The sequence below is a fragment of the Lepeophtheirus salmonis genome, chromosome 8 (assembly GCF_016086655.4).
Source record: "Lepeophtheirus salmonis chromosome 8, UVic_Lsal_1.4, whole genome shotgun sequence".
NCBI lineage: Eukaryota > Metazoa > Arthropoda > Copepoda > Siphonostomatoida > Caligidae > Lepeophtheirus > Lepeophtheirus salmonis.
Window position 1 is genome coordinate 16445289 of NC_052138.2, and position 18100 is coordinate 16463388.

General features: G+C 32.3%; 3 protein-coding genes and 2 long non-coding RNA genes across 8 annotated transcripts; 3 read left to right on the forward strand and 2 right to left on the reverse strand.

The window, feature by feature from the left end:
* The first annotated feature begins 1354 nt into the window (after window positions 1-1354).
* LOC121123079 (uncharacterized) lies at window positions 1355-2038 on the forward strand. The gene is made up of 2 exons (XR_005865904.2): window positions 1355-1490; window positions 1544-2038. It is a non-coding gene; the product is annotated as an uncharacterized lncRNA (long non-coding RNA).
* Window positions 2039-6605: 4567 nt separating this feature from the next.
* On the forward strand, window positions 6606-8848 carry LOC121123023 (rho guanine nucleotide exchange factor 39). The gene is made up of 2 exons (XM_040718100.2): window positions 6606-7103; window positions 7159-8848. The coding sequence occupies exons 1-2, from the start codon at window positions 6726-6728 to the stop codon at window positions 8533-8535; spliced, it is 1755 nt and encodes a 584-aa protein (XP_040574034.1). The 5' UTR covers window positions 6606-6725; the 3' UTR covers window positions 8536-8848.
* A 2912-nt stretch (window positions 8849-11760) lies between these two features.
* Window positions 11761-14169, reverse strand: LOC121122953 (uncharacterized). Of its 4 annotated transcripts, none has more exons than XR_005865869.2 (5): window positions 13828-14169; window positions 13696-13767; window positions 13330-13645; window positions 12539-13274; window positions 11761-12466 (listed from the first exon to the last, which is right to left on the reverse strand). It is a non-coding gene; the product is annotated as an uncharacterized lncRNA (long non-coding RNA). The 4 variants fall into 4 exon arrangements; XR_011781397.1 differs by having other exon boundaries at window positions 13330-13612; window positions 13828-13959; XR_011781398.1 differs by having other exon boundaries at window positions 13330-13612; window positions 13820-13959.
* A 357-nt stretch (window positions 14170-14526) lies between these two features.
* On the forward strand, window positions 14527-16276 carry LOC121122575 (uncharacterized). The gene is made up of 2 exons (XM_040717603.2): window positions 14527-15014; window positions 15081-16276. Exons 1-2 carry the CDS (start codon window positions 14639-14641, stop codon window positions 16220-16222), a joined length of 1518 nt encoding a protein of 505 aa, XP_040573537.1. The 5' UTR covers window positions 14527-14638; the 3' UTR covers window positions 16223-16276.
* Window positions 16277-16386: 110 nt separating this feature from the next.
* Window positions 16387-17171, reverse strand: mRpS25 (mitochondrial ribosomal protein S25). Its single transcript, XM_040717604.2, has 2 exons — window positions 16718-17171; window positions 16387-16639 (listed from the first exon to the last, which is right to left on the reverse strand). The coding sequence occupies exons 1-2, from the start codon at window positions 17031-17033 to the stop codon at window positions 16440-16442; spliced, it is 516 nt and encodes a 171-aa protein (XP_040573538.1). The 5' UTR covers window positions 17034-17171; the 3' UTR covers window positions 16387-16439.
* Window positions 17172-18100: the final 929 nt, after the last annotated feature.

Sequence of the window (18100 nt, forward strand, 5' to 3'; positions counted from 1 at the left end):
CGGAAGGCATATTACTACCATTATCCAGGACAGCTTTCAGACTTCTCTGTGACGAATCAATAATGAGGTAACAGTAAAATGTCCCATAAGTCTGAGACATGGCTTTAAACAGACCATTGATATCATGGCAGTAACTGAGAGTACCGTCAACTGAAAAGAATGTATTTAAATCAAAATTCCGTTTTCGGTAATAGCAAATATCAATTAAATTATTCTCCTTTAGTCTTGAAGCAAGAAAATCAGATATTTCTTTAGACAGGGACAAGTCTTTAACAAGATCATTCAAGTTCTTGGCTGAGGAGTTTAGGCTCTATAAATGGTCCAGAAATGCAAGTTGCACTTTCAGAACTTTCCATGTCATCTAGGATAGAATCTAACCAGTCATCTAGGACGATTGGAATGGGCAATTAATCATCGTGTTTTAATGGTATACGTGCTGACTCCATGTTTGGATATTCTATCAGGTGCTTGTTTAAGGCAGAAATCACAATCAAGTTTACACTACGGAAATAATTAATCATAATGATTTTTTGGCTCCCTCCTTATCATGGGTACGGCAGATTACAATGAAGACTTCTTTTTGTTAAGCCATTTAAACAACCCAATATGATGTGGTGCCCAGGGTTTATCTCGGTCCCCTAAATGGCAACCAATGTATATCTAGTATATTTTCTTTATATCAGAGGTTATTTCGACCCTGTGTTTTAGTTTTGAATGGCCTCATACGCAACAGAACTTGTCTAAATGATTTTTACAATGTCGAGACATATTGACTGACTGGAGAACAATGACTTGCAGATTATACATACGAATTTTTATCGATTTCAGATCTGCTTCTATTTCTCGTTTAGCACTTATTTTTCTTACATTAAGACCGAAGTGTAGATTTTTCTACATCACTATTTAAACCAGTTTAAATATATCCCTGAATAATTAATTTATTTTATGGTTTGTTTTTATCTAATATCTAATTCTTATTTAAATATGAAATACTTTCACAATAAATATTGGTAGCTATATTCATAAGAACAAGTTAAGAAATGGCCGTGTGAGTATTTAGGACTCTCAATAACCAAGAATGATAATAAGTGGACTGTAATAACCAAATAACTTACTAATTAAATATAAGACGCGAAATAATAACAACACACGTGTGTAGAGTTCAAGCTCTATATTTAAATTGAATTGAATAATTAAAAGAACAGAGGAAAAACATTTGAATATAATCAGGGTTGCCAATAGCTGATTATATGGCCAGATGTGCAAAAGACTCAGATTCCAACAGGGCGTATGAAAACGTTACGACCTTTTTTACTTTTTTTTAAGAGAAGCTTTATTGAAATATTATATACTCCGTATTCAACGAGGGACGACGGGATAAAAATTTATCCGAGGGAAACTTCAAACTGCCAGGCTTCATAAGAGAGTAGAGTGGACTCCTTCATTGGGATGGATATTCCAGGATAGAAACAATGAAGGAATCCATTCAAGTTGAGAATTTTAATATTTAAAATATACATAGTTAATATTTATTTTATTTGAGTTTATGCGAAGCTTAGTATCTCTTTGTGTCAAAATGTTGGAGAACTAACAAAAAAAAAACAAAAAAACTTCTGGGCTGCCTTCATTTTGACCCTCCTCCCAGCCTGAACGCAACCCCTTGAACTAGTTGAACTTTAGGTTGTCTTGGAGAAAAATGTCTGCCACATCTATTATCAAAATTTGGATTCGTTCCGTGCTGCCATCATCACAGCGTGGTACTCCATGGACACAACCTTCATCGTCAAGTACTATCAATCTGTTTGCCGGAGTGTCTAGGCTATTATTATTTGGGAAGGAGGTCATATTGAATGAAATATATATTAATTATTTATCACAAATTGCAATAATTAAGTGTTCATTAATTAATAATTTATTGATTCATTTAATTATGAGGATGCTTCAAAAGTTAATATTCATTATATGAACACAACATAGTAACATGGAGTTTGAATCTTTTAGTGTTGTAGTAATTTAAATAAATTAAATAATAAACAAACCCGAAAGTGATTCGTTCATTGAAACTTTATATAGCTATGGATTCGATCGAATGGAAGAAATAATAACCGTAATATATCCGTTATCTATAATAATTCGACATGACGGATTGTTTATATTTGAAAAGACTCATGGATGGACGAACAAGCATAACAATTAAGATCAGATAAGGGAAGATTAGAGATTTCAGATTTTTACTTCGTTATGATCCAGGATGTTTCGAAAGAAGAGAAAGATTATTTTTTTTTTTTGTATGATACAATAATATTTGAATATATAACTTCATTTCTAATCATTGTCCTTTGTGAGTGTTAATTTCCATCAGTATCCACTTATCACAAAAGCTGGGCTGTTTGGTCAAATAAATTACTGTTTTGAGATTGGAAAAAGAAAACAGTTGGTAAAAGGTCCTTTTTCTTATTTACTCATTCTTTCTCGGATTATTTTTGAGCAAACATCTCAAAGAATCTATTGTTTGACGAATACCTTTGAGTTTGTACAATAAAATTAGTGAAATGCCAAAAAAAAATTCTCCCTACACCTGGATTGAAATTAATGAAATTTGGAGATACCTGCCGGATGGCAACAAAATATTTTGTCGAATATGCCGATGTAAGTACTCCTACATCCTCCCATCCAGAGTGAAACGACACTTAATTTCCTGGTCCCATATCAAGAATATGAATGCATACGAACAACATTTGACTCATTATGATTGTGACAACTTTAACACCGACCTCTTAAAGATGCTAGTTTCCAATAATATACCTTTTTCACCAGGGATAACCCTATTTTCTCAAAGTTTATTAAGAAATATGCCGATAGAACCGTGCCTAGTAAAAGGACTCTACATAGAATAATGGAGGTTGGATTAGCATATAGTTAAATGTTCTTAATCTCCAAGATGTTAGAGAAATATAGTAATATGGTCAAGAACAACAGCATGAATTGTCACAAAGGGGATCTTAACTTTAATTAGCGTGCAAATAGTTTGTTTTTATTTGTTTTGGAGAAGATCAGCTTAGCTATCATGACGTATACTGGATTATCTGTGAACAGCCTGAGAAAGTAGGAAAGAAAGTAAACACAAATCCTACTCTGTATCTATTGTTAATATATTGGCAAGAATTACCTCGGAGTCGATGTAAACTCCAGTCTTAGTCCAATAAGGACTTTTTATCATAACCATAATTATTACCTTCCAACCATTGTTTAGCCTGGTTACAATATTAATCCATTATCTCACTCAGTTTTTATCAAGGTTGAATTACTTACCAAATGTTCAAATTTGAAGAAATGTATTTCTATTAACTTTACTGAATATATATAAAGGAAATATACATCCAATATTCAGAACTACATTTCAATTCACCTTTTCAATGTTCAAGCAAAGTTAAAGTCCTCATACTCCAGGTATATGGGAAAATAAGTCATGTCTGAATCCACCTGTAGTTTCGTCTAAGGCGGGAAAAATATTAAACTTAAATGTTTACGTCGAGATTATCATCAATAAAACCTACATAGTACAATCAATATAAGAAACTAAATATTAAGATATAATAATATACTCATATCTACCAAAATTCAAATTTCCCATTCGTTATTTTGTATCTTAATTATAAATCATCTTCATAATTCATAAATAATTTTTTATTACTTATTCTAAATAGTAAATAATAATATAATTAAAGAAAAGAGTAAAGATCCCGTATTCAGAGCTGTATTTGAGTCCATCTTTTCAGTGTTTAGGTCAAGTTCGAGTCATTATGCTCGAGGTATTTCTGGTCCCAAGTCATCATGCTGTGTGTTTTTCGGGTTCCAAGTACAAGTCCCCATGCTCATTGAGTTCTTCCCTAATATTTGAAAACACTAATTTACTTTTGGCAAACACTAACTTTATGACGGCGTAGTGATAATGAAAAAGAATACTAGAATAACGATGACAGCTTTTGTAAATAAAAATTAAAAACATATATTAAGGCAGGGAACAACTGCAAAAAGGCAATTGATTATCAATGAATAATGTAATATTATACTAAAATGGTAGATTTGCCGTGACAGCATACAAAGACAACTATCATGTACAATTCTTCTATATACATACATATATTAGGGTGTCCCAAGACATATAACATAATTATTTTTCCCCAAAAATTTGAAATGTATACCCCCCCCCCATTTTTTTTTCATAGGATATTAGCTACTCGAATATAAAAAAAAGTTCTTTAAGACAATAAGACAACGATAACAGGTGCTAACGAGAGCTTAAAGTCAATTCGATGACTTGATCGCAGGATGGACTGGGAAATTTACATTCAAATGAAGATTACACCAAAAGTACTTATCATAAATATATTTTAACTCGTTTTACTATTAGTATATAGATGTATGTCTGTTGTGTAAAACTTTGGTCTATCTAATTTGAAGTATCTTAAAGTAATATCTCCAAGACATGTTTCAACTTTCTCCAGTCCACCATATTCTATACTATAGTGATGATGTTGAGTTTATCTTTCAGAATTGATAAATGATACCTTTTTTTATTCATCATAATAGTATTCCATTAAGTCTGACTATGTTTTGAAGACAGTGAGGTTTTAGATTTCAAATTATAGAATTATTACAACATTTCTCTAATGCTTGCTTGATTTTAACTTCAAAGGCAATTACAGACTAGGAGCTCCAAGATACTATACAATCTGTTTGAATTTTTTTCTGATTTATATTTAAACAAGTTCAAACTAACTAAAATATCAACCCGAAAAATGATTAAGAAATATTTTATTGCTCCAAACTTAGTAGCTGCATTAGATAGGTGTCAATTAAATATGAGAGATGTTATAGCTTGACTTTGGGATGGAAAATTTCTCCCTGCTTTGAGTAACTAGAAGATGAAAGTTTTCCGATTGTCTTTACATATGGAAACCAATCCTAGACTGGGAATTTAAAGAAAATGTGCAAGTTATCTGCTGTGATACCACAACTTCAAATACTGGTAGTCTTAATAGTATCATTATGCCGCTGGAACAAAAATTTGAAAGAGAAATGTTTTTATTTAGTTGTTGTTGTCATCTTCATGAACTGATTTTAAAAATTGTTTTCGAAGTGAAAATCAAAAATGTAACAAGTCCAAATATTCCTTTCATTCAAATATTAAAAGATTATTGGAAAAGTATAGATTCCTTTAAAATAGACTCCTTACAATCATAAGTACAAAGTAACCTATCACTTTCGGAAATTAAAGATTTATTTGAACATTATCGCATTGAACTATCGAAAGAAATTGTGGGAGATGATGAACTATGTATTATATTTTTAGGGGGAGACAATGATAAAAAAATAGACCTCCCGATGCCATGCGCCAAGTTCGTTGGATGATCAGAGCAATTATACTCTCTGAAAAGATCCTTATTAAGTTACCAGCTTAAAATAAATAAAGATGATAAGATAGTGTTATTAGATATATGTTTATTGATTGTAACAATATACGTTAAGCCTTGCCTTCAATGTATTTTAGCAGTCAAATCACCATATAATGATTTATGCTTGTTAAACCCATTGAAAGCTTGAGGAAAAATAGACAAAATAATATCAAAAGCTGCCTGAAAGAAACTTAGTCATCATTTATGGTATTTTTTCTGATGAAGCAGCTGCCCTTTCATTCTTCAATCATGATGTCGCTTAAGAAGCTAAAGAAAAAAATGATCGTAAATTTGAATAATGAAAATATATCGGGACATGGCAAAAGATATGTTACATCGAATGGACATTTGATGGTTCTTGGTTTGGTGAGTGAATGTTTTATAATCTAGTGATAACTTTATTTATTGTTTCATTAACAACTCGTCTATCATTATATGAAAATTGATTTCATATAAAAAAAAAATGTTATATATTAAATATTGGTCAAAAGCATGACACGGTTTTCCTGTTTCAAAATTGAAAATTATTTTCTTCGTGAAGCTCCATCTTTATGGGATAGTAATTCTGCTTGGATTGAAGCCTAAAAAAATTGTCCATGCTTAGAGCAGTTAATGTTACGGCTGAGATATAACTCAAAAGTTTACGAAAGAAAATGAATGGTTACCTCGGATGAGGAACAAAAGCAATTTGTACTACGTTGCGTTCATGAACACAAGATGATATATCCTAAATGTAAAATATATACTCTTAAAATAAAATATATCCTAAAACATTAATTTATTGCATTATTAATATAAAAAAAAAATATATAGAGTCCTATTATTTATCAGTTCTGAAATTTAACAAAATAATCATGAGATTATTTGAGTATTAATTGAAAAATAAAAATAATTAGAATATCAATTAAATGATATTCTTTTAAATTCAAATTCCCTATTTATGAGTTCTCCGTTATTTTTTTTTATAAAATATTTTATATGTCCCATTATAAATTAACTATACAGAAATAAATACATTCTCTGCAATGGAGTTAACCATCAAAAATCTGGTTTTCTCTATTACAGGTTGCGTGATTGGAATTTGTACTCGTCCAGATATTATAAAACTCACTGGCTAGTCGATGTTCTTCCCTTTTTTTTTGTTTTTTGCTCCTCTTTGTTTGAGCACTTTATTATTTCTATTTTTTCTTTTTTAAATTGGATATTTGAAAAAATAGCGTCAAAATTTGAATTTGTTGTTCGTGAGTGGGATTTTTGTCAAAAAGAATGCCATCTACTCCAGGCTTTTCAACACCGATCAAGGTGAAGCCTATTGCTGATTGCAAGACTCCTGAATGGATGGCTCCCATATCCTCTGTATATCGTGAGCCCATCTCTATAGATTTGGAATCTGAGGCGGATTTTCGATCCAAAGCAATTAAAGAGCTTGTTGAGAGTGAAAAATCTTATTTGAAGCATTTGGAAATCCTTGAAAATTTCTTCTCAGAGCCTTTAAAATCAAAGTTTCCAAAATATTCAGATTTTAAATCCGTTTTTGGAGATATTCCGACAATCCGTAAAGTAAATGCTGAGTTATTGGAAGCTATAGAGTCTTCCAAGGATCGCATTGGTCTTGTGTTCCTTGAACTAGCACCCTACCTCAAAGTAATTACTATAATCAGCACATTTTTCTTCTATTCTAATGTAATATTAATTTCAGTTTTACTCAACTTACGCTAACGAATTCGCCTCAAACGTTAAACTAGTAGAGAAACTTACGGAAGAAAATAAGGAATTCGGTCGAGTCCTCAATTCCAGGGAATCTCGTCCAGAAGCACTAGGACTTAAACTAAACTCTCTTCTTATCACACCCATTCAAAGAATCCCTCGTTACAAATTACTTCTTGAAGATCTCCTTAAAAATACCCCTACTCAGCATCCGGATCGACTTGATCTAACTAAAGCTCTCCTTGAAATCGATTCAGTTGCACGCTACATCGATACTCAAATTGGAGAACACGAAAATGCCAGAAGAACCCTAGATATTCAAAAAAGTCTAGTAAAGAATCTCCCTAAAATTGTTAAGCCCGGTCGAATTCTTCTTAAAACTGGGCTACTCATGAAAGTTCCGCGGTCTGGAAGTGGAAATGGTGTTCAACGTTTATTTGTTTTGTTTAATGATACTCTAATGTATTGCAAAGTGAAAGGGAATTATCAGTATTTAAAACTTCCAAAACCCAACTCTATAGAATGTTGCTGTCTTCTTCCTTTAAAGCATGCCAAGATCGATACCCTCGTTGGTAATGGTATTTTTAAAGTGACCTGCAAAAAAGAAGAACTCATTTTGTATTCGTTGGATGGTCCATCTGAGTGTGAATCTTGGGTTGATGCTCTTAAAAAAGCTGTAAGTCAATTGGCAAAAGATGCCTCAACACTAAGGAAAGAGAGTTCTAAGAGGGAACCTATGCGTCGACCAGAAATTTTAAAACTGCGTCGTGAGAGTTTGAGCCTCATTCTTCTCATGAGAAAAAATAAGGAGTCTGAGAGTTCTCCTTTACAAAAAGAGCATATTGAATCTCCAAAATCTATTAGTACCCCCTCCACCTCAACTCCAAGCAAGAAAAGACCTGCGACTTCAACGCCTACGTCTAGTACCCCCAGTAAAAAGAAGAAAAAAGACTTTGAATTTATTTCGCCACCTCCTCCTATGGACGTTCGACGCTCTAAACGCGTCCTCTTAAGAAAATCATTGAAATCCCTTTCTTTTAGTCGAAAGGACAGTAATAAAGCTAAACATCAGGAAGAAAACCCCGTTTTTCAATCACCTTCAATTTATAAGAATGAGAAAGAAGAGGATGTAATGAAATCCTATTTGGCTGAAAAGATTTGCCCCTTGACGCCCTCACAAAGACCCACAAGTGTTGCTCACCTGGCCAAATCAGATAATGAATCTTTTAATATATGTCCTATTGAAAAGGAAAATGAAGAGATGCTACAATCTGAGGAAACATCCATAAGTGACGAAGACTGTGGCCAAGTTGTTACTAAAAAAGAAACATCATTTAGTTCTCTTGTTAGTGGTTGCTCCATTATGTAAATTATAAATCAATATGATTAAGAAGCGCTTAGTGCTATACTCATAACTCCACGTTGATTACCTATAGACGTGTACGTTAAGTGTATAATTTCATCTGATTTAGTTTAGGATATGACATATTTATCTCGAAAATGGCGTATTCATAGAACCCCTAAAAAATAATTTTTATTTACATATATATAAATTTTAATATATTAATTTAATATACATATTTATATTTATATGTATATCTTATTCAAAATTTTAATCCCATTAGAATTATATTTATAAAACTTTCATCAACTAATGGAATATAATTATTCTTATGTTTTAATATCTTAATTTTCTATCATTCATTGTGCATTATTATATATGATTGTTAGAGGATTTGGACGCATCTTTTTTACTATTTCAGCGTTAGTTACTCCATTCAATTCACGTATTCGTATTTAGTGTTATCAATTGGTATCAGTTAGATGTTAGGAAAGTCATAGAAGACTGTATAGCGTCTCATTCAATTATGACGTCAGTTAAAAGGCTCTATATTCTTTACTTCTAATTTATCATTCATGGATCGGACAATGGACATAGATAAAATAGGGAATTATCCTTTTCACAGATGTCCTAAATTGGATCATAATTGAAGAAACAGTATTTGGGAGGCTCAAATGTGATATTTGTACTACAATGGACAATTTTTCTATAAATTTTGATCAAACTTCATCAAACAGCTTTATAAAAAAAAATACTTCTACATTGAATACCACTTGATGATAAATGATAAACACTGATATTATAATTAAATCAAAGTAATATGTACTAAAAATCCATAAAAAAGGCTAGATTTGTACAATTATTTTTTTCTTGATTAATTAAGGACGAAAAAAGTAGTTAAATTGGAGGAAAATATGTTATTCTTTTCATTGTAATACTTAATTTATTGAATAAAATATGGAAATAAAATGTGTTATGAAGTAAAACTAAATTAATTAATGATATTTAGAAACTGAAATGCACACAATATTGTCGTCTATAATATTTATATTGTTAATCAATTAATCACCATTCATCCCTTCGATCTATATCTTAATTATATATTAAAAATTTGCGTTTTATATATATATATTAAATGTACATCCTTTAACAAAAATATTACTCATATTTTTAACGCATAAAATGTTAGATCTGAACTTCATTTTTGGTATATTTTTTTTTGTAATTGACTAGTAGAAGAATATTCATTGAAGAAGAAGATAATATCTGTAGCACTCCTAGGCATGAAACACTTACATGAAGGTTTTTTTTAATCAAGAACGTTTATTTCAGTTCAAAAATGTTGTCTTCGTGGTAGATATATAAATTATAGCACGTGACTTTACATAGATTATTTGTTATGGGTAAAGAATATTATATAATTATCAATTAAATAACTAAAAGAGCAATACTGATTAATAGGGTATGAACGTTGTTTACTTATATTAGATTGTAAACAAGGCCACAGTGAGATGCACCGTATTGCTGAAAAATAAGACAACTCTCTGAATAATAATTATGATTATCCGGCCAAGGACTAATGGCTACTAACTAGAGAAGGTATTGAGACAAAATTGAGTTGCCTGTTGATTTTATAGACGTATTGGATTTAATTAATGGCTCTGTATTCAAATTTCTGGCATGGCTTAAGATACCCAACAACTTTAGCTATATTTTATTAATAAGACATATTAACCCCGATATAATCTTTGAAATAATATCAGTCAATTTCTATCCTTGTGACGATTTGCAATTTGCGGCATCCTTAAAAGGCTAATACGAATAATTTGTTAATAGATAGGAGAAACAAACGAAATAGAAATAGGCGATAATTCGTCAAAGAATATTAATCTAAAAAACACTTAATTTTGAGAAAAATCATCACATTACTATGTGATAGAGTTTTCATTAATTTTAAGTTAATAAAGTTTTTGTAAATTAATCCATGTGATAAATTCGTGTCGATATTTACTCCAATTAATTATGTATTTGTTAATAAAAGTACTCCTTTTAAGATAAATACTGTTTTTTGTATTTATAAAAATACCTAAGCTTCTCATGCTTAATAATTTACTCCTATACATCCACAACACTAGATATAAAGGTCATTTTGATCCCTTTCCCTTTTGATTTTTAAATATAAGCCACAAATTTGATTGAAATTTATTGACACTTAAATTTTAAAATCAATATGTTTCTTAACTAATTAATTATAGAGGGTGTGATCTCTATTTAACAACAAACATGATTTTTTAAAAAATGGAGTTTCTACCAAACGAATCATCCGATTAAAAAAAACATTGACAAACGAAAGCTGAAAAAAAAAATTATTATTCGTTATATTCGCCTTTGGCGTCAATAAAAACATTGACTCCACCTCTGAAACGGAGCAGTTTTTGATGACAGTCTCCTTTGACACATTCTAGAACCCCTCCCACGTCATAGTCATGAGTTGGGATTTTGTCTAAAGTCCTTCTCGCTTGTAGCCCTTAAATTACAATTTTGGATTTAAATTCATAAAAATATTTAATATTCTGCTGTGAATTTTTAAATTAGATACTCAGAACTCATCCTCATCAATTTGACTTTTTTTTAACGTTAATATTTAATTAATACATGATGATATCCAGATGGTCCTTTTAAATCTATTTTTGTATTCAAATTCTATTTCAATTCATGTATTTAAGTGTTTACCCTATTATTGTTTTATTAAGTTAGGAGTAGAAATGCAATTATTTATTTTAGAATCAATTGGTTGTGGCTAATTCAAATGAGATGTTTTGATTTCTTGTTTGAATATTATAATATTAGTAAAAAATAGTGATTTTCATACTATGCATACAATTTCATAATTTAGAAAAATGAAGTGAATCAGGAAAGGATTCCAACAGTTCTTCATATACTTGATTATAAATGGATAGGACCATTTTTGATTATGAATAAAATCTTGGATCGAAAACATAGGTAGAAGGAGTACATATTTTGAACCAATTGATAATTTGTAGCAACACTAGCATCCTTAAGCAACTAATACTTACAATAGCCAAGGACTCCTGTAAGCAGGACAGGACACTGCGCTCACGCGTTTCCAATATGGGCTTTTGTTTTATTCTATATGGAATGTCTCTTTTCAAGTGTTTTACTACAAAATAAAGAGTTTTAAAAGTATTTTGCTAGGGAAAGTCATCAAAATAATAAAAATGAGGCAATATATTTCTAATAGAAGTGGTATTTTATTAGTACTTTAATCAAAATAAACATTAAAAACATATGAAAAAGAAAAAGTACAAAGTTGGTTTGGGTCTACAGAAGTTTTTTATTGAAATTTGGCTACTTTTTTTTTGGTGTTAAAAATGGGATGTCCTCATTCAGTTTAGCACTTAAATTTTTACCCATGACATTAAATAAAGCGAATGAAATTCTTTGAAGAAAAGCTGACCAGGAGTGTCCTTCCTCACACGTTACTCCTACAACGGCGATAATGTCTGAGTTTAAACTGTCCGGCATCCTGTCAATGAATATGGCAATAAATGAAGCCATGTTAGCTGTCTTTCTCTTCAGGAGTAGCTGTGATGTAAGAGAACATGGACTGAGCATAAAGGCAGGAGAGGTAGATAAGGTTGGATAAAGTCGACACCTCATTATGTCGATGAACTCTTTCAGGTCTACATGCTAATTGGTTGGGCTATCGAAGGTTATTGAGTCCGGAGGCGTGTCTCTGATGACAATTAACTCTTGGCATTATGAGAGCTGATCTTCTTCAAAGAAAAACCAATATACCCGGCAATAAATTAGAGATCATTACTCTCTCCCTTGGAAGCTAGTTACTGGAGGTCATCTGGTTCCCAGTTGGTCAAAATGAGCTCAGCTTTTACCAGGTCTTCATCCAGCAGACCTTTAATTTCTGAGGTAGTCAAACCTGAAAATTTAAAAAAGCCAGATGATATTATTATATTGTAAAAATAAGTAACACCTAAATAAAGAAGCTTACTATTAACAAATATCTTATTTGTCTGAGAATTTGACCAGACTCAGAATCTTTTTCTCTGCTTCCAGGATCTGTCTCAAGCTGATGTAGTAGATACCTCCACTTAGTTGTCTTTACATCCACATAATCCTGAGCTAACCTTCTCCCACATGAGTGTGGTTGAAAGAAGACAAGGTGAATATTTTCTAGCTGTTGGTTTGGTGAAGAGGAGAGCAATTTGCTCACGAATGAAAGAGAGTCTAGAAGCTTTGTTTAGCTTGTTTCTGAAGAGTTGAGAAACTTCACTAACTTGTTGAAAATGGCTTCCCAGGTCTCTGTTTGATTCAGTTTATCTATTGCTTCCAGAAAGGAAGCCAAATTGATGGCTTGAATCACAGTGTTGACATTGCCTTCTGAGCTGATGTGACACTGCCTTTTTGTCAATCAACACACCAGAGTGGAACATTTTGAATTACTATATCTGTCTCAAACTGGATGCTGGCTACTACTTGGGGCCCAATTTCTCATGATCGGATAGCTTCAAAAGGGCAATACTTAGTTTTGAGATGAGGATGAACTTTGATGGGAGTCTCTCCTTGGCCAATTTGTCACCAAATTCTTCCACATAATTCATTTTTTGAACTGTTGAGCCCTACGTGACGAGGTCACAGCTCGAGTTGGCCTTGATGAAGATTTAGGAGTTGAGAGGTAGTTGGGGCAATTTGGCCATAGGGATGGTACTACAACTGGTTTGAGGTACCTATGAAAGAAGGGCAGTTATAAGCATACGCATCCAAAGTGAGCAGCTGTCTTACCTCTTCTTCATAGCCTTGCCAAGGGTCTGACTTCTTTTAGACTCACAGATGAAATCAGATTTGTTGAAATGCAGGGAACACAGCTTTGTACTTTTGGATGGTCCCTAATCTGTCTTCTTCAGATCTGTTTATCTTGGAATCGCTCGAAGTAAGGCGGTATCAAGTCCCGGGTTCCTCTCTTTGTTTGGCTACAGATGGATCGTAACACCAGACTGTTGTGGCTCGTTGTCAAAGCCCGTTCTACATCCTGGAGCACAACACATAGTGGGCATGATAGAAATTACTATATACAATGAAGATGGCGTCCAAAAAGTAACTAATAGCTATTAGTTGTTAAGTTGCGGATAATATATAATTTTTAGTTACCTCGTGCTCTATTGGCAACTTTCTTTGATCGTGCGTTAAACAACTGAAATCCAGTTCAACAACTGAATATACCTAAAGTTATATGTATTATAAAATATCTACTAATATTTCGTGTTTATTATACATAGATACCTAATTCTTCTTTACAAATAAACGAAGTAATAAGTACTTATGCACCGTTTCCAAAAGGACAGTAATACAATTTCTTGTTGATCCCTCGTTTAATTTAAAAGAATCCTTCCATTTTTTCCTTGCTATTTTTTCCTAAGATCATATAATTATATTATTATATATATATTGACCATTTCCTTATTTCTATGAATAAATTTTGTCTATCATAAACAAAAGCTAAGATTTTAGTTAAATATTACTAAGCAATATTATAAATAATAATTCACTATCGAATAAAATACTATGTAGGATTACGAAATATATATATATGTAATTCACTAAAAAATTGTCAAAAATAATGACAGCCTGGAAGACAAAAAAGATAAATAGCAGTTGGTATGATTGACTTATTTGGCTAACTGTCAGATGATTTTTGGCCTTTTTTAAGTTTTTTTTGGGAAAAAAGGTAACAACCAGGGAAGGCTAGTATCTATCCTTCCTTGTTAACAACTAACAATGTGATATATTTTTGGATCAAATATTAAAATTAATTAAGGGAGTAATATTGTACAAACCATAGATTTGTAACAGAAAAAAATACACTCCTCCTACATGGGATTGAGTGACTGAGCCTTGTTCTACTCCAGATGTTAGTTGAACTAATTGGCTTTTGGTCGCTTTTGCAATATACTACAAAGTTAAGGAAAGACAGTTGGTAAACGTGTAAGGGCATTGGAAAATATAAACAAACAAGAGCCCAATTTTCTGTTTTTTATTCTGTGAATAAATAAAATCAACGTGGGATCCTAGGGTTAGCTTATCCGTATACATTATGTCCCTGCTCAGCAATCCTAGGTTTGTGAATGGGATTGAAGGTAAACTCATCTCTGCAGAGGATTTAGATGGGAAATATTTGTTTTTGAGTTCTGAATCAACGGCATGGAAGTACGATCAAGAAGAGGGTGTCATCCTTGAGACCTGGTTCACTAAGTCTTTCCAAAAAATAACTCAGGGGTTAATCTCTTGTCCAGATGGATCTATTTGTTTGGTTCTCAATGATCGGCGCGTTCTTCGTTGGGATGGGGTGGATAAAAACGTGACTCTCGATTCTTTGGAGCCCAAATTAATTTTGAATGCTACACCCGTTGATCATTTCTTTAATGAGTGTCAAGAACTCTTTTGGGTCCTTTCTGATGGAAGTCTTCAAAGTGAGGCTCATAAGGCCAAATCCTTTTTGCCACCTAATTCCATAGTAATTAAAGTGTTCTATCTAGGTGCGAACAAAATCTTATTCATGTATAGCCAGAACACTGAAGTGTATGCACATTTTCAAGCCATTTTTTGTGATGAAGATCCCGACTCTCCAATTCTTCACTTAAAGCCAAGAAAAGGACCTAAATTGATTGGCTCCAACATTAATAAAAGTGTTTATATTCCATCACAGAATCAAATAATTCTTCTTCACTCCGACAAACTACTCATATCATCCTTTGACACCAATTCAGAGCAGACTATCAATTTACCTCCTAGCTATAGTTTGGCTGGAGCAAGCATTGCACCCCTTGGTTCTTGCCATTTCGTGCTTACTTGTAAATCACCAGGAGATGGGTATACCCTGTTTTTATTCAATGTCTCTTTTGGAGATCCTCTGATTCTAACGCACATTAACGTAAAAACTGTCACAGATCCCCTCAAGACATCTGGTAACAATATTTTCATACAACATGGTCCTCGTGTAGCCTGTGTTAAGGCTAATATCCTCCCTGACTCCCTAGCTGAACTAATTGCAATTAAAGATAATGTTTTAGAAACGAACGATATTATGGAATTCGAACCGGACTCGGGAGAAATGAATCCAATGAAACTCTATGAGCTTATTCTTCCCATGCTTCGTGAGGGTAACGTTGCATCAATTCATAAGACGCTTGCTGAGACTCAACCTGAAGACGTTCCTGAATTGCTTGTTCTTGCCATTTTAGAAGTTTATTTTGCCTATCATGATATGTTCCCTACCCAAGAAGACTTCACAAAATCGGTTGTCAAAGTAATTAGTATATCTATTACGCCCTCGCTTATGGCTCCTCTCCTCAAGAAAACAGAGTTTTCTTTTGCAAAAGATCTCTTAGAGTTCTTCGATAGGATTCTTAAGGAAGAAACGGAAGTGGAATGTGTATTTCACTGGGCTTCTCTCATTCTTGATGCGCATTATTTAAATTTCCAACTTACGAGAGACCAGGAAGGATTAGAAATTCTAAATAAGATGAATGAGACTCTTGGTATTTACATCATGTCAGAAGATGTCATGCTTTCCACTCTACCACTCATGAAGCTAATAGGTACTAAGAAGATGATATTACCCAAAGACAATTTCGACAGAAAAAACTCCTCTTACTTTATAGATGTTATTGATATTTGAATTGTATCTTCTTATGTGTGTTTTTTTTTTTTAATAAATCATAAAGTAAGTTTATTGTTAAATCATTATTTTATCTACTAAATTACGCTTTTTTGGGTATGATAATTGCAAGTACGTTGTTTTGAGTGAGATCCAATTAAAGTATAAATCAACTAATTAGCACGTTACTATTATAGACGAGTGTATTTTTTTATAAAGTAAAATAGTAATAATATGACTAGTACTCTTCCTCCTCATCAAATTTTTGATGAAAGTACTTTCCTCTCCAGTGTTTAGGCAAAGGTACGAGGCTCGGGCATGGCAATTGTCCAGGCTCTCCGCAAATACAAAACCTTTGAAAACTATTGCCAAAATTAGCAGGATTGTCAGCTTTTTGCGACGCAATCCTCTCATCTTCAAGTTGGGACTCTGATTTTCCTAAAATTAAGAATATATATGTATAATATCGAAGTTAATTTTTATCTCTCGAGGAGCTCGAATAAAGCCAAGCCTCACCTAGGATTCGAACGAGTCTTTGAAGGATTTCTGAATTGGATTGCCCGTCGACATCGAATCTGACACTACGACCATCGTCAATGTATGCTGTAAGAAAAGGGGAAGGCGTCTGTCCCTGAAATGTGAGGATTTGAACTTCAGGGTTCTTGTACTGAATCTGGGGCAAGTTCCAATAAACAAAATCTGCAGCTTGATTGTGCGAAGGGGGATTATAATTCACTGTAAGGATTTCAACACGGGATTTGAAGACTAACTTTCCTGCATTAAGGTAATCCAATGTCCGACGGATCGGAGAGGCTCCAACTTTGAACGGCATCTCACAATCAGATGATAAATAATTTTGATTTAATAAAAAATAAATAAAAACTATTGAGAAATATTTTATATTATTTAATGAGGGGGACAAGTATATGTGTTGTTAACACACTGCCATCTACCGGCAAATATTGTAACTGACACTCATTATTTTTGTACATGAATTACTATACAGGCGCCCTAGTCCCAGTATATGCCATATGGATGATCATCCATACCTTTTTTTGTTACTGATTATTATTAAAAATATATTTCATATTATTTATTACTATTAGTTATTTAATACTGTTGTGATACTTAGGACTTTTAATAATGCCATTAACTACATGTATATGACGGTTGAAGGGCTATAACCCCCCAAACCAACTCCCCCGATCAATTACCTCCTTTTATCCCCAAGACTTTCATCCCCCAGCATTTCACCCCCTATCACAATAAATAGCAACTATACGACCAAACATTCAACCCTTTAACAACCATACAAACGTAATTATTAATTTAACTAAGGAGTTCATTATTTAACTTAATGACGTTAATATTAGTGATACGTACTATTATTAATTAATATATATCATCAATTACGAGAGAATAATTTTTTGCATCCAAGTCAGTATTTTGAATCTTTCCACTACAAATATGCCGTTAATATTACTTGAGAAGATTTTTCTATGATTCTATTGGATTTTTGTGATGTTAAAACACATACATTAAAAATTAGATATAATGAACCTATTTATTTTGGATATGCATAACTTTATTTCACCGTATTTAAGGAGTTATCCGAAATACTTCTCAGACATTTATTATAATACCATGTGTATACATGATCAATATAATTAATCCATAAGTTCCTCGTATAAATAACCTACTAAAACTCAATGTTTTAATAAATTTTTGTCATGGGATTAAGGAATTTAGATTAGATATTATTATAAATATTTATTGTATATCATGGATATGGTTAAGCAATCAGGCTAAATATTTATTTTAATTGAACTTTTTATTTATTTTAGTATTAAAATTTTGATGATTTATAAAACTCATAATTACTTTCCGATTCGAACTTGA